This window comes from Anomalospiza imberbis, unplaced genomic scaffold (genome assembly GCF_031753505.1).
Source record: "Anomalospiza imberbis isolate Cuckoo-Finch-1a 21T00152 unplaced genomic scaffold, ASM3175350v1 scaffold_422, whole genome shotgun sequence".
Lineage (NCBI taxonomy): Eukaryota > Metazoa > Chordata > Aves > Passeriformes > Viduidae > Anomalospiza > Anomalospiza imberbis.
Genome location: NW_027100031.1, coordinates 46,535 through 61,653, shown reverse-complemented (window position 1 = coordinate 61,653; position 15,119 = coordinate 46,535). Strand labels below are relative to the sequence as shown.

The 15,119-nt window shown below is 43.6% G+C and overlaps 1 protein-coding gene across 1 annotated transcript in view; it reads left to right on the top strand.

Annotated features, from left to right (window-relative positions):
• LOC137466700 (maestro heat-like repeat-containing protein family member 1) overlaps positions 1 to 15,119 on the top strand; it is a 57,428-nt gene that overhangs the window by 13,003 nt on the left and 29,306 nt on the right. Inside the window, exons 5-8 of the mRNA XM_068178384.1 lie at positions 1,142 to 1,237; positions 3,840 to 3,944; positions 9,255 to 9,390; positions 12,524 to 12,670. Of these exons, the coding sequence (XP_068034485.1) occupies positions 1,142 to 1,237; positions 3,840 to 3,944; positions 9,255 to 9,390; positions 12,524 to 12,670 (484 nt within the window). The remainder of the gene's footprint in view (positions 1 to 1,141; positions 1,238 to 3,839; positions 3,945 to 9,254; positions 9,391 to 12,523; positions 12,671 to 15,119) is intronic.

The window sequence follows — 15,119 nt, the reverse complement described above, 5'->3', positions numbered from 1 at the left end:
TTCCGGCAGTTCTCCCCCCCCTTTCCCAAAATCCAGCAGCTGCTTCCCGGATTTCTCCCTGGAATTCATTAATTAATTATTCTAATTAATTCCGTGACCGGAATTAAGGGAATTTTAACGAGGGGTGGGGGCACCGGGAAAACCAGGAAGGAAAATTCCAATTTTTTTTTCCCATTTTTTTGGAGCTTTTTTTTGAGATTTAATCCCAAAAAGGAAAAATCCTTGGATTGGGAATCCCTGCTCCGGACTTTGGGACGTGGGAATGGGACAGGTTTGGGGGTGCCTGATCCCGAAAAATTCCGGGGTTTTCCGGGATTTTATTCCTGCCCAAGATTTCCAAAGCCACATCCACGAGAAATCCCAAAAAATCAGGAAAAATTCCAAAATTCCCATTTTTTTCTGGGATAACGCTGCCCTTGAATGGATTTGGGAATTCCAGGAATTTTTTCCGAGCCCAGAATTCTGGGATTTTCCAGGATTTTATTCCTGCCCAAGATTTCCAAGACCTCATCCGCAAGAAATCCCCCCCAAAAAAGTGGGATAAACCCCAAAATTCCCATTTTTTTCCCGGGATAACGATGCCCTGGGATGGGTCTGGGAATTCCAGGAATTTTTTCCGAGCCCAGAATTCCGGGATTTTCTCCTTTCCCAAAATATCCCAGATTTTCCAGAGCTCATCCACGAGAAATCCCAAAAAATCAGGAAAAACCCCAAAACTCCCATTTTTTTTCTGGGATAACAACGCCATTGAATGGATTTGGGAATTCCAGGAATTTTTTCCGAGCCCGGAATTCCGGGATTTTCTCCTTTCCCAAAACATCCCAGAATTTCCAGAGCTTATCCATGAGAAATCCCAAAAAATCAGGAAAAATCCCCAAAATTCTCAGTTTTTTTCCAGGATAGCGCTGCCCTGGGATGGGTCTGGGAATTCCAGGATTTTTTTCCGAGCCCGGAATTCCGGGATTTTCTCCTTTCCCAAATTATCCCAGGATTTTTCAGGGTCTCTTTCAAAGGAATCCCCCCCAAAAAATCGGGATAAACCCCAAAATTCCCATTTTTTTTTCTGGGATAGCGCTGCCCTGGGATGGGTCTGGGAATTCCAGGAATGTTTTCCGAGCCCGGAATTCCGGGATTTTTCCAGGACCTGCTGGGGGCGGCGCTGGCGGCGCTGGCGGAGCTGCTCCAGGGAATTCTCCGGCGGCGCCTGAGCCCCTGCGGCCTCCAGGAGATCTTTGCCGTGAGTGCCATCGGCTCGGCGATTCCGGGAGTTATCCGCGGAACTCCGGGAATCATCCGCGGAATTCCGGGAATTATCTGGGGAATTCCGGGAATTATCCGCGGAATTCCTGGAATTATCCGCGGAACTCCGGGAATTATCCGGGGAGTTTCAGGAATTATCTGGGGAATTTCGGGAATTTTCTGGGGAATTCTGGGAAATATCTGGTGAATTTCGGGAATTATCTGGGCAATTCCGGGAATTATCTGGGGAATTCCGGGAATTATCCGGGGAATTTTGGGAATTATCTGGGGAATTTTGGGAATTATCTGGGGAATTCCGGGAATTATCCAGGGAATTTCGGGAATTATCTGGGGAATTCCGGGAATCTGGGGAATTTCGGAAATTATCCGGGCAATTCCGGGAATTATCTGGGGAATTTTGGGAATTATCCAGGGAATTTCAGGAATTATCTGGGGAATTTCGGAAATTATCCGGGCAATTTGGGGAATTATCTGGGGAATTTTGGGAATTATCTGGGGAATTTCAGGAATTATCTGGGGAATTCCGGGAATTATCCGGGGAATTTTGGGAATTTTCTGGGGAATTTCGGGAATTATCTGGGGAATTTCAGGAATTTTCTGGGGAATTCTGGGAATTATCCGGGGAATTTCGGGAATATTAATATTAATTGCGAGGCGACTCCGGGACCGGTTGAGGTCAGGGGAAATTCGGAGGGATGGGAATCGTGGGAAGGGAAAATTTGGGAATGGGAGAATTCCGAGGAATGGGAGATTAGGAATTCTGGGAATTCTGGGAAATCTGGGAATTCCAGGAGTGGGGAACGGGAAAATTGGGAATGGGAATCATGGGAATAATGGGAATAATGGGAAGGGAATATTTGGGAATGGGAATGGGAGAATTCCAAGAAATGGGAGATTGGGAATTCTGGGAATTCTGGGAATTCCAGGAGTGGGGAATGGAAAATTTGGAATGGGAAGAATGGGAAGAATGGGAATGGGAGAATTCCGAGGAATGGGGAATTGGGAATTCTGGGAATTTTGAGAAATCTGGGAATTCGAGAAGTGGGGAACGGAAATTTGGGAGTGGGAATCATGGGAATAATGGGAAGAATGGGAATAGGAAAAATTTGGGAATGGGAATGGGAGAATTCTAAGGGATGGGGAATTGGGAATGGGAATTCTGGGAATTCTGGGAATTCTGGGGCTGGGAAATTGGGAACGGGGAAATTCCAAGGATCAGCTCTGGGGCTCATCCCTGAGAAAAGCGGGATCGATCCATCCCTAAGGAGCAGCCTCTCCCCAAGGCTTTTCCCGCCAGAATTCCCAGATTTTCCCCGCAGAATTCCAGGATTTCCCAGCCAGAATTCCAGGATTTTCCTGTTAGAATCCCAGTATTTTCCTGCCAGAATTCCAGCATTTTCCTGTTAGAATCCCAGCATTTTCCCAGTCAGAATTCCCAGATTTTCCCCGCAGAATTCCAGGATTTCCCAGCCAGAATTCCAGGATTTTCCTGTTAGAATCCCAGCATTTCTCGGCAGAATTCCCAGATTTCCCGGCAGAATTCCCGGATTTCCTGCCAGAATTCCAGGACTTCCGGCAGAATTCCCAGATTTCCTGCCAGAATTCCAGCATTTTTCCCTGTTCCAGCATTTTCCCAGCCAGAATTCCCAGATTTCCTGGCAGAATTCCAGGATTTTCCTGTTAGAATCCCAGCATTTCCCTGCCAGAATTCCAGGATTTTCCCTGCAGAATTCCTGAATTCTCCCAGTAAAATTCCAGGATTTTCTTGCCAGAATTCCAGGATTTTCTTGCCAGAATTCCCGGATTTCCCAGCCAGAATTCCAGCATTTCCCAGCCAGAATTCCAGGATTTCCCTGCCAGAATTCCAGGATTTCCTTGCCAGAATCCCAGCACTTCCCGGCAGAATTCCCAGATTTACCAGCAGAATTCCCGGATTTCCCAGCCAGAATCCCAGGATTTCCCAGCCAGAATTCCCAGATTTCCCAGCCGAATTCCCGGATTTCCTGCCGGAATTCCAGGATTTTCCCCCGTTCCAGCATTTTCCCAGCCAGAATTCCCGGATTTCCTGCCAGAATTCCCAGATTTCCCTGCCAGAATTCCCGGATTTCCTGCCGGAATTCCAGGATTTTCCCCCGTTCCAGCATTTTCCCAGCCAGAATTCCCAGATTTCCCGCCAGGATTCCCGGATTTCCCTGCCAGAATTCCCGGATTTCCTGCCGGAATTCCAGGATTTTCCCCCGTTCCAGCATTTTCCCAGCCAGAATTCCCAGATTTCCCAGTCAGAATTCCCGGATTTCCCTGCCAGAATTCCAGGATTTCCTGGCAGAATTCCAGATTTTCCCCTGTTCCAGCATTTTCCCAGCCAGAATTCCTGGATTTCCTGGCAGAATTCCCAGATTTCCCTGCCAGAATTCCAGGATTTTCCCCCGTTCCAGCATTTTCCCAGCCAGAATTCCCGGATTTCCTGCCAGAATTCCAGGATTTTCCCCCGTTCCAGCATTTTCCCGGCAGAATTCCCGGATTTCCCGGCAGAATTCCCGGATTTCCTGCCGGAATTCCAGGATTTTCCCCCGTTCCAGCATTTAGGCCGCTGGATCCGGTCCCCGCGGGAGCCGGAGCGGGAGCGCGGCCTCGGCATCGGCAAATCCCTGCTGGAATTCTTCCTGGAGCAGCTCCACGTCCGCGTGAGTTCCCCCGCCGGAAGGGAGCGGCAAAATCCTCAGGGCAATTAATAGATCTCCACAAATTAATTAATCCTAATTAATATGCAGGATTACAATTGGTGCGTAACGAGTGACGATACAGCGACGATTCAAACGGGCGGATTGCGGTCGGCTCCCCGGCGTTCCCGCCTCTCCCGAGCTCTGGGGAAAGGGATAATCAATATTTAATTAACAATATTTAATTAATAGTTTATATTTAATAACAGCATTTAAAATATTTAATGTGAAATTTTGTTTAAAACAAATGAATAAATTATAATTATTCTGTAATATAAAATACCGGAACTCAATCCATTCCCCGGCGTTCCGGCCTCTCCCGAGCTCTGGGAAAAGGGATAATCAATATTTAATTAACAGTATTTAATTAACAATTAGTATTTAATAACAACATTTAAAATATTCAATGTGAAATTCTGTTTAAAACAAATGAATAAATTATACTTAGTCTGTAATATAAAATAACTGAAATCAATCTGTTCCCCGGCGTTCCCGGCTTCTCCCGAGCTCTGGGAAAAGGGATAAACAAATAATCAGGAATAATCAGAAATAATAATTAATAAATTAAGAAATGAATGCAATTTGAATATTTTAAAAATTGTGGATGGTCAAATTGCGAATAATAATTAATCGGTAATGCGGAAGAGCGCGGATCGATCCGCTCCCCGGCGTTCCCGCCTCTCCCGAGCTCTGGGGAAAGGGATAATCAATATTTAATTAACAATATTTAATTAAGAGTTAATATTTAATAACAATATTTAAAATATTTAAAATATTTAACGTGAAATTCTGTTTAAAACAAATGAATAAATTATAATTATTCCGTAATATAAAATAACGGAACTCCCCGGCGTTCCCGCCTCTCCCGAGCTCTGGAGAAAGGGATAATAAATATTTAATTAACAATATTTAATTAAGAGTTAATATTTAATAAGAATATTTAAAATATTTAAAATATTTAATGTGAAATTTTGTTTAAAACAAATGAATAAATTATAATTTTCCCGCAATGTAAAATACCGGAACTCAATCCGTTCCCCGGCGTTCCCGCCTCTCCCGAGCTCTGGGAAAAGGGATAAACCAATAATCAGGAATAATCAGAAATAATAATTAATAAATTAATAAATGAATGCAATTTGAATATTTAAAAAATTGTGGATGGTCAAATTGCGAATAATAATTAATCGGTAATGCGGAACAGCGCGGATCGATCCGCTCCCCGGCGTTCCCGCCTCTCCCGAGCTCTGGAGAAAGGGATAATCAGTATTTAATTAACAATATTTAATTAAGAGTTAATGTTTAATAACAATATTTAAAATATTTAAAATATTTAACGTGAAATTTTGTTTAAAACAAATGAATAAATTATAATTATTCTGTAATATAAAATACCGGAACTCAATCCGTTCCCCGGCGTTCCCGCCTCTCCCGAGCTCCTGGGAAAGGGATAATCAATATTTAATTAGCAATATATAATTAACAATTAATATTTAATAACAACATTTAAAATAATGTAAAATTTTGTTTAAAATAAATGAGTAAATTATAATTATTCTGTAATATAAAATAACGGAACTCAATCCCTTCTCCGGCATTCCCGCCTCTCCCGAGCTCTGGAGAAAGGGATAATCAGTATTTAATTAACAATATTTAATTAAGAGTTAATATTTAATAACAATATTTAAAATATTTAAAATATTTAATGTGAAATTTTGTTTAAAACAAATGAATAAATTATAATTATTCTGTAATGTAAAATAACTGAACTCAATCCGTTCCCCGGCGTTCCCGCCTCTCCCGAGCTCTGGGAAAAGGGATAAACCAATAATCAGGAATAATCAGAAATAATAATTAATAAATTAATAAATGAATGCAATTTGAATATTAAAAAAATTGTGGACGGTCAAATTGCGAATAATAATTAATCGGTAATGCGGAAGAGCGCGGATCGATCCGCTCCCCGGCGTTCCAGCCTCTCCCGAGCTCTGGAGAAAGGGATAATCAACATTTAATTAACAATATTTAATTAAGAGTTAATATTTAATAACAACATTTAAAATATTTAAAATTTTTAATGTGAAATTATGTTTAAAACAAATGAATAAATTATACTTAGTCTGTAATATAAAATAGTTGAAATCAATCTGTTCCCCGGCGTTCCCGCCTCTCCCGAGCTCTGGAGAAAGGGATAATCAATATTTAATTAACAATATTTAATTAACAATTAATATTTAATAACAATATTTAAAATATTTAATGTGAAATTTTGTTTAAAACAAATGAGTAAATTATAATTATTCTGTAATATAAAATAACGGAACTCAATCCGCTCCCCGGCGTTCCCGCCTCTCCCGAACTCTGGGGAAAGGGATTATCAATATTTAATTAACAATATTTAATTAGCAATTAATATTTAATAACAACATTTAAAATATTTAAAATATTTAACGTGAAATTTTGTTTAAAACAAATGAATAAATTATAATTTTTCCGCAGTGTAAAATACCGGAACTCAATCCGTTCCCCGGCGTTCCCGCCTCTCCCGGGCTCTGGAGAAGCGGGCGAATAAATGATCTCAATTAATTAACAATAAATTAATGAATCAATGCAATTTGAATATTAAACAAGACGAAATGTAAAAGTCAGCGGTTTGCGGAGCCGCGCGGGATTCCGAGGATCGCGCATTAAAAACCCCGGCCCCATTTCCGCCCCCGGAGTCCGTCCCCGAGTTTCATTCCTGCTCTTTTTTCCCGGATTTCAATCCCGGATTCCATTCCCAAATTCCATCCCCGGATTTCAATCCCGGATTCCATTCCCAAATTCCATCCCCGGATTTCAATCCCGGATTCCATTCCCAAATTCCATTCCTGGATTTCAATCCCGGATTCCATTCCCAAATTCCATCCCCGGATTTCATTCCTGCTCTATATTGCTGGATTTCAATCCCGGATTTCATTCCCAAATTCCATTCCCGGATTTCAATCCCGGATTCCATTCCCAAATTCCATTCCTGGATTTCAATCCTGGATTTCATTCCCAAATTCCATTCCTGGATTTCAATCCCGGATTTCATTCCCAAATTCCATTCCTGGATTTCAGTCCCGGATTCCATTCCCAAATTCCATCCCCGGATTTCATTCCTGCTCTATATTCCTGGATTTCAATCCCGGATTCCATTCCCAAATTCCATTCCTGGATTCCATTCCTGAGTTTTATTCCTGCTCTTTATTCCCGGATTCCATCCCCGGATTCCGTCCCCGATTTTCATTCCTGCTCTTTGTTCCCGGATTTCAATCCCGGATTCCATTCCCAAATTCCATTCCCGGATTTCAATCCCGGATTCCATTCCCAAATTCCACTCCCGGATTCCACTCCCGGATTCCACTCCCAAATTCCATTCCCAGATTTCAATCCCAGATTCCATTCCCAAATTCCATTCCCGGATTTCAATCCCAGATTCCATTCCCAAATTCCATTCCTGGATTTCAGTCCCGGATTCCATTCCCAAATTCCATTCCTGGATTTCAATCCCGGATTCCATTCCCAAATTCCATTCCTGGATTTCAATCCCAGATTCCATTCCCAAATTCCATTCCCGAGTTTTATTCCTGCTCTTTATTCCCGGATTTCAATCCCGGATTCCATTCCCAAATTCCATTCCCGGATTCCATTCCTGAGTTTCATTCCTGCTTTTTATTCCCAGATTGCAATCCCGGATTCCATTTCCAAATTCCATTCCCGAGTTTTATTCCTGCTTTTTATTCCCACATTTCAATCCCGGATTCCATTCCCAAATTCCATCCCCGGATTCCGTCCCCGAGTTTTATTCCTGCTCTTTATTCCCGGATTCCGTCCCCGGATTTCAATCCCAGATTCCATCCCCAAGTTTTATTCCTGAATTTCAATCCTGGATTCCATTCCCGGATTCCATTCCCAAGTTTTATTCCTGCTTTTTATTTCCAAATTCCATCCCAGGATTCCATCCCCGAGTTTTATTCCTGCTTTTTATTCCTGGATTCCATTCCCGGATTCCATTCCCAATTTTCACTCCCGGATTCCATTCCCAGTTTCCATCCCTGATTTCCGTTCCCAGTTTCCATTCCCAGATTCCATTCCTGGTTTTCATTCCCAAATTCCATTCCCAGATTTCAATGCCAGATTCCGTTTCCAGATTCCATTCCTGGATTCCATTCCTGGATTCCATCTCCAGTTTCCATTCCCAATTTCCATCCCCGGTTTCCATTCCCGGTTTTCATTCCCAAATTCCATTCTCAATTTCCATTCCTGGATTCCACTGCCGGATTTCTTTCCCAGTTTCCATCCCCAGTTTCCATCCCCAATTTCCATTCCCAAATTCCATCCCTGGTTTCCGTTCCCATTTCCATTCCCGGATTCCACTCCCAGTTTCCATCCCTGATTTCCATTCCCAGTTCCCATTCCCAATTTTTATTCCTGGATTCCATTCCCGGATTCCATTCCTGGTTTTCATTCCCAAATTCCAGTCTCAATTTCCATTCCCAGTTTTCATTCCCAATTTCCATTCCCAATTTTTATTCCTTGATTCCATTCCCACTTTCCATTCCCTGATTTCCATCCCCAGTTTCCATTCCCAGTTTCCATCCCTGATTTCCATTCCCGTTTTTTCTCCCCGGTTTCCATCCCTGATTTCCATTCCTGGTTTTTCTCCCCAGTTTCCATTCCCAATTTTTATTCCTGGATTCCATTCCCAGATTCCATTCCCAGATATCATTCCCAAATTCCAGTCTCAATTTCCATTCCCAAATTCCATCCCCAGTTTCCATTCCCAGTTTCCATCCCAGATTTCCATCCCTGATTTCCATTCCCGGTTTTTCTCCCCAGTTTCCATCCCCGATTTCCATTCCCAGATTTCCATTCCCAATTTCCATTCCCAGTTTCCATCCCTGATTTCCATTCCCAATTTCCATTCCCAGTTTCCATCCCTGATTTCCATTCCCGTTTTTTCTCCCCGGTTTCCATCCCTGATTTCCATTCCCGGTTTTTTTCCCCAGTTTCCATTCCCAATTTTTATTCCTGGATTCCATTCCCAGATGCCATTCCCAGATATCATTCCCAAATTCCAGTCTCAATTTCCATTCCCAAATTCCATTCCCTGATTTCCATTCCCAATTTCCATCCCCAGTTTCCATCCCTGATTTCCGTTCCCAGTTTTTATTCCTGGATTCCATTCCCGGTTTCCGTTCCCGCTTATTTCCGGGAATTCCCAGAATTCCCAGAATTCCCTCTTCCCGGCAGGCGCTGACCCCGTTCCCGGCGCTGGCCCCGCTCCTGGCGCTGCTGGCGCCGCGCTGCTCCGACAGAATTCCCCAAATCCGCGCCGATTCCCTGGATTGCGTCTGCGCCCTGCTGCGCATCCAGCTCTGCTACCAAGGTGGGAGCCGCAATTCCGGACGGAAGAATTCCCGACGGGGAAAATTCCCATTTTTCTGGGGGTCCCCAGCAGTGATTTTTGGGATTTGGGGGTTTTTGGGAATGGTTTGGCGTGAGGATTTGGGGGATTTTTGGGAAGGGTTTTCCCGAGGTTTTTGAGCGTAAAGTTCTCGTTTTGTCCAGCAGGGGGCGCTGCTTCCCTTTGGAATTTTGGGATTTGTGGGATTTTTGGGAAGGGTTTTCCTGAGGATTTTCGGGATTTTTTGGGGACTGGTTTTCCCAATGGTTTTTGGGAGTTTGGGGGATTTTGGGAAGGGTTTTCCTGAGGAGTTTTGGGGTTTTTGGGAATGGTTTTCCCGAGTTTTTTTTGGGATTTTGGGAACTGTGGAGTTCTCGTCCAGGCGGTGGCGCTGCTTCCCTTGGGAATTTTGGGATTTGTGGGATTTTTGGGAAGGGTTTTCCAGAGATTTTTTTGGGAGTTTGGGGGATTTTGGGCATGGTTTTTCCGAGGATTTTTTGGGTTTCGGGGGGTGTGGAGTTCTCTTCTTGTCCAGCAGGGGGCGCTGCTTCCCTTGGGAATTTTGGGATTTTTGGGAAGGGTTTTCCGGAGATTTTTTGGGAGTTTTGGAAGGGTTTTCCTGAGGATCTTCGGGATTTTTTGGGGAATGTTTTTCCCAAGGTTTTTCGGGATTTTTTGGGAAAAACATTCCCAAGTTTTTTTGGGAGTGTGGGGGATTTTGGGAAGGGTTGTCCTGAGGAGTTTTGGGGTTTTTGGGAATGGTTTTCCCGAGGTTTTTTTTTGGATTTTGGGGAGTGTGGAATTCTCGTCTTGTCCAGCAGGGGGCGCTGCTTCCCTTGGAATTTTGGGATTTTTGGGATTTTTGGGCATGGTTTTCCCAAGGATTTCTGGGATTTGGGATTTTTGGGCATGGTTTTCCAGAGGATTTTTGGGATTTGGGATTTTTGGGCATGGTTTTCCCGAGGATTTTTGGGTTTTGGGATTTTTGGGAAGGGTTTTCCCGAGGATTTTGGGGATTTGGGATTTTTGGGAATGGTTTTCCCAAGGTTTTTTGGGATTTTGGGAATTGTGGAGTTCTCGTCTTGCCCAGCAGGGGGCGCTGCTTCCCTTGGGAATTTTTGGGATTTTGGGAAGGGTTTTCTGGAGATTTTTTGGGAGTTTGGGAAGGGTTTTCCTGAGGATTTTCGGGATTTTTTGGGGAATGTTTTTTCCAAGGTTTTTCGGGATTTTTTGGGAATGTTTTTCCCAAGGTTTTTTGGGAGTCTGGGGGATTTTGGGAAGCGTTTGCCTGAGGAGTTTTGGGGGTTTTGGGAATGGTTTTCCCAAGGTTTTTTTGGGGTTTTGGGGGGTGTGGAGTTCTCATCTTATCCAGCAAGGGGCGCTGCTTCCTTTGGAATTTTGGGATTTTTGGGATTTTTGGGCATGGTTTTCCCAAGGATTTCTGGGATTTGGGATTTTTGGGCATGGTTTTCCCGAGGTTATTTTGGGATTTTGGGAATTGTGGAGTTCTCGTGTTGCCCAGCAGGGGGTGCTGCTTCCTTTGGGATTTTGGGATTTTTGGGCATGGTTTTCCCGAGGACTTCTGGGATTTGGGATTTTTGGGCATGGTTTTCCGGAGGATTTTTGGGATTTGGGATTTTTGGGCATGGTTTTCCCGAGGATTTTTGGGATTTGGGATTTTTGGGAATTGTTTTCCCAAGGTTTTTTTGGGGGTTTTGGGGAGTGCAGAATTCTCGTCTTGTCCAGCAGGGGGCGCTGCTTCCCGTGGGAATTTTTGGGATTTTTGAGAAGGGTTTTCCGGAGATATTTTGGGATTTTGGGAAGGGTTTTGCTGAGGATTTTCGGGATTTTTTGGGGATGTTTTTCCCCAGGGTTTTTCGGAGTTTGGGGGATTTTGGGAAGGGTTTTCCTGAGGAATTTTGGGGTTTTTGGGAATGGTTTTCCCGAGGTTTTTTTGGGATTTTGGGGAGTGTGGAGTTCTCGTCTTGCCCAGCAGGGGGCGGTGCTTCCCTTGGGAATTTTGGGAAGAGGCTCTTGGAGAGGAAATTCTGTGGAATCCCGGGAGTTTTGGGCTTCCGTCCCATCAAATTCCAGCCTTGCCAAACTTTCAGAGAGGGAATTCCGTGGAATTCCGGGAAATTCCAGGAGTTTTTGGATTCAATCCCGAAGAGAGAATTCCATGGACTCCTTGGAGTTTTGAGCGTTCGATCCCATCAAATCCTGCCTTTTCCAAGCTGCCAAGCCGGGAATTCCACGCAATTCCGGGAGTTCTCGGGGATTTTTGGGATCGCGGGGTTCTCGCGTTCTCCAGCTGGGGGCGCTGCTTCCCGTTGGAATTTTGGGAAGCGCCCGGAGTGGGAATTCCGTGGAATTCCGCCATTTTGGGGTCCGAACCGAAGCGGGGAATTCCGGGGAATTTTTCCTTTCCCGAACTTCCTTGGCATTTTCAACTCCTCCACCACAAGAATTTGCCTCAAAAATCAGAAAAAGGCCAAAATTCCCAGATTTTTTATGGGATACGATGGCCGTGGGTGAATTTGGTGCCTTCCAAGGGTTTTTCCAAGCCCAGAATTCCAGGATTTTCTCCTTTCCCGAATTTTCCTAGGATTTTCCAGGGGCTCCCTCCCGATTTCAGGGATGAAATTTCCCCAAAAATGGGGGAAAAATCCCAAATTCCCTCCGGAATTCCATCTCCTCGTCACCTCCAGGTTTTTCCAAGGCCAAAATTCTGGAATTTTCCCTTTCTCCCGAATTTTCCTGGGATTTTCCAGGGGCTTCTTACCGATTTGAGGGCTGGAATTGCCCCAGAAATGGGGAAAAATCCGGAATTCCATCTCCTCGTCACCTCCAGGTTTTTCCAAGCCCAGAATTCCGGAATTTTCCTTTTTCCCGAATTTTCCTGGGATTTTCCAGGGGTTCCTTCCCGATTTTAGGGCTGGAATTGCCCCAGAAATGGGGGGAAAAAAATCCCGAATTCCCTCCAGAATTCCAAGACCTTGTCACCTCCAGGTTTTTCCAAGGCCAGAATTCCGAAATCCCGGGATTTCTCCTCCCCCGCGTTCCCCGGGGGTGTTGGCGGGGGCAAATCCCGGGATTCTCCCTCCTCGCCCCGCAGGCTTCTCCGGGCAGCTCCGGGACGCGGCGCTGGAGGAGCTGCGGGCGCCGGAGGCGGCGGCGGAAAACGCGGACGCGGACGCGCTCTTCCGCAACTGCGGCCGCCTGGCAGCCGTGAGCCCTCCCGGAAAATGGGAATGGCGGGATTGCGGGATTAAGGATTGCGGGATTGGGGGATTGTGGGATTGGGAATTGGGGGATTGGGGAATTGGGGATTGGGGACTGGGGATTTTGGGATTGGGGATTGGGAATTGGGGATTGGGGATTGGGGATTGGGGATTTGGGATTGGGGATTGGGGATTGGGATTGGGATTGGGGATTGGGGATTGGGGATTGGGGATTTGGGATTGGGAACTGGGATTGGGGATTGGGGATTGGGGATCGGGGATTTGGGATTGGGGATTGGGGATTGGGATTGGGATTGGGGATTGGGGATTGGGGATTGGGGATTTGGGATTGGGAACTGGGATTGGGGATTGGGGATTGGGGATTGGGGATTGGGGATTGGGGATTGGGGAATTGGGGATTGGGGATTGAGGATTGGGGATTGGGGATTGGGGATTTGGGATTGGGGAATTGGGGATTTGGGATTGGGGATTGGGGGATTTGGGATTGGGGAATTGGGGATTTGGGATTGGGGATTGGGGATTTGGGATTGGGGATTGGGATTGGGATTGGGGATTGGGATTGGGGATTGGGGATTTGGGGAATTGGGAATTGGGGATTTGGGATTGGGGATTGGGGAATTGGGGGATTTAGGATTGGGGATCGGGGGATTTTTTGCGGGGATTTTGGGGGATTTTTATGGATTTTTTGGGGGATTTTTTGGGATTTTTATGGTTTTTTGGGGGGATTTTTTGGAAATTTTTAGGAATTTTGGGGATTGTTATGGATTTTTTGGCATTTGTTAGGAATTTTGTGGATTTTTTTGGGATTTTTCTGCGGGGATATTTTGGGGATTTATGGGTTTTTGGGGGGATTTCGTGGGATTTTTTGGGGATTTTTTGGGATTTTTGGGAATTTTATGGATATTTTGGGTTTTTTGGGGGGATTTTTAAAATTTTTTGGGGGATTTTTTAGGAATTTTGGGGTTTTTGGGGTTTTTTGGGGGAATTTTTGGGAATTTTGGGGGAGTTTTTTTGATTTTTATTGATTTTTTTTATTTTTTGGGGGATTTTTATGGGATTTTTTTTGGAATTTTGGGGATTTTGGGGGATTTTATGGATTTTTTGGGGGATTTTTGGGGATTTTTTTGGGGATTTTTTAGGCACTTTAGGGGGATTTTTCGAGGATTTTTTTGATTTTTCAGGAGTTTGGGGGATTTTGGGGGGGGATTATGGGGGATTTTTATGGATTTTTTGGGGGATTTTGGGGGGATTTTAAAAAATTTTTTTGTGAATTCCTTAGGAATTTTATGGATTTTTTGGGGATTTTTTGAGGATTTTTATGGATTTTTTTGTTTTGTTTTTTTTTATGGATTTTTGGGGGATTCTTGGGGGATTTTTTTGTGATTTTGGGGGATTTTTATGGATTTTTGGAGGATTTTTTTGGAATTCTGGGGGATATTTTGGGGATTTTTTAGGGAGTCGAATTCCCTTGGAATTTTTGGGGATTTTTGGGGGATTTTTGTAGGATTAACAGGATTTTTTTTTGTAATTTCTTGGGATTATTTTGCGTTTTCCTTTGGGTTTTTTTTGGGGGTTTCATTGGGAGTTTTTGGGAATTTTGGGGGGATTTTTATGGATTTTTTTGGGGAATATTTTGGGGATTTTTGGGGATTTTGGGGGGATTTTTGAAAATTTGAGAGATTTTTGGGGATTTTGGGGATTTAGGGGATTTTTGGGGGGATTTTGGGGGACTTTTATGGATTTTTGGGGGATTTTGTAGGAATTTGGGGATTTTTTGGGATTTTTGTGGATTTTTGAGTTTTTTTTGGGATTTTTATGGATTTTTTGGGATTTTTTTTAATTTTTTGGGGGGATTTTTTTAGGAATTTTTGGGGTTTGTGGGGATTTTTAGGGGATTTTTGGGGGGTTTTTATGGATTTTTTGGGGATTGGTATTTTTTGGGGGACTTTTGGGGATTTTGGAGGGATTTTTTGGGGATTTTTATGGATTTTTTTTTTATTTTTTGGGGATTTTGGGGGTATTTTTTGGGGGCATTTTTTATAACTTTTTGGGGATTTTTAGGAGTTTTTTTTGGATTTTGGGGCGATTTTTAGGAATTTTCAGGATTTTAATGGATTATTTTGGGATTTTTGGGGGATTTTTTGGGATTTTTTTTTTCTTTTACTTTTGGGGAGTTTTCCTGGGAGTTTTTTGGGGATTTTTGGGGAATTTTTCTTTTTTGGGATTTCACTGGGATTTTTTGGGAGGTTTTTTTCCCTTTTTTTTTTTTTTAGCTGTTTTTTGGGGGATTTTTTGGGGAATTTTCTTTTGGATTTTTTTCGGGGGGGCATCTTTTTAATTTTTGGGGAGATTTTTTTTTTTTAACATTCAGGTAGATAATTATGGAATTTTTCAGGGTTTTTTTTTTTGTTTTTTTGGGGTTTTTTTTTTGCTTTTTTTGCGATTTTTCAGGGGAATTTTTTTAGGATA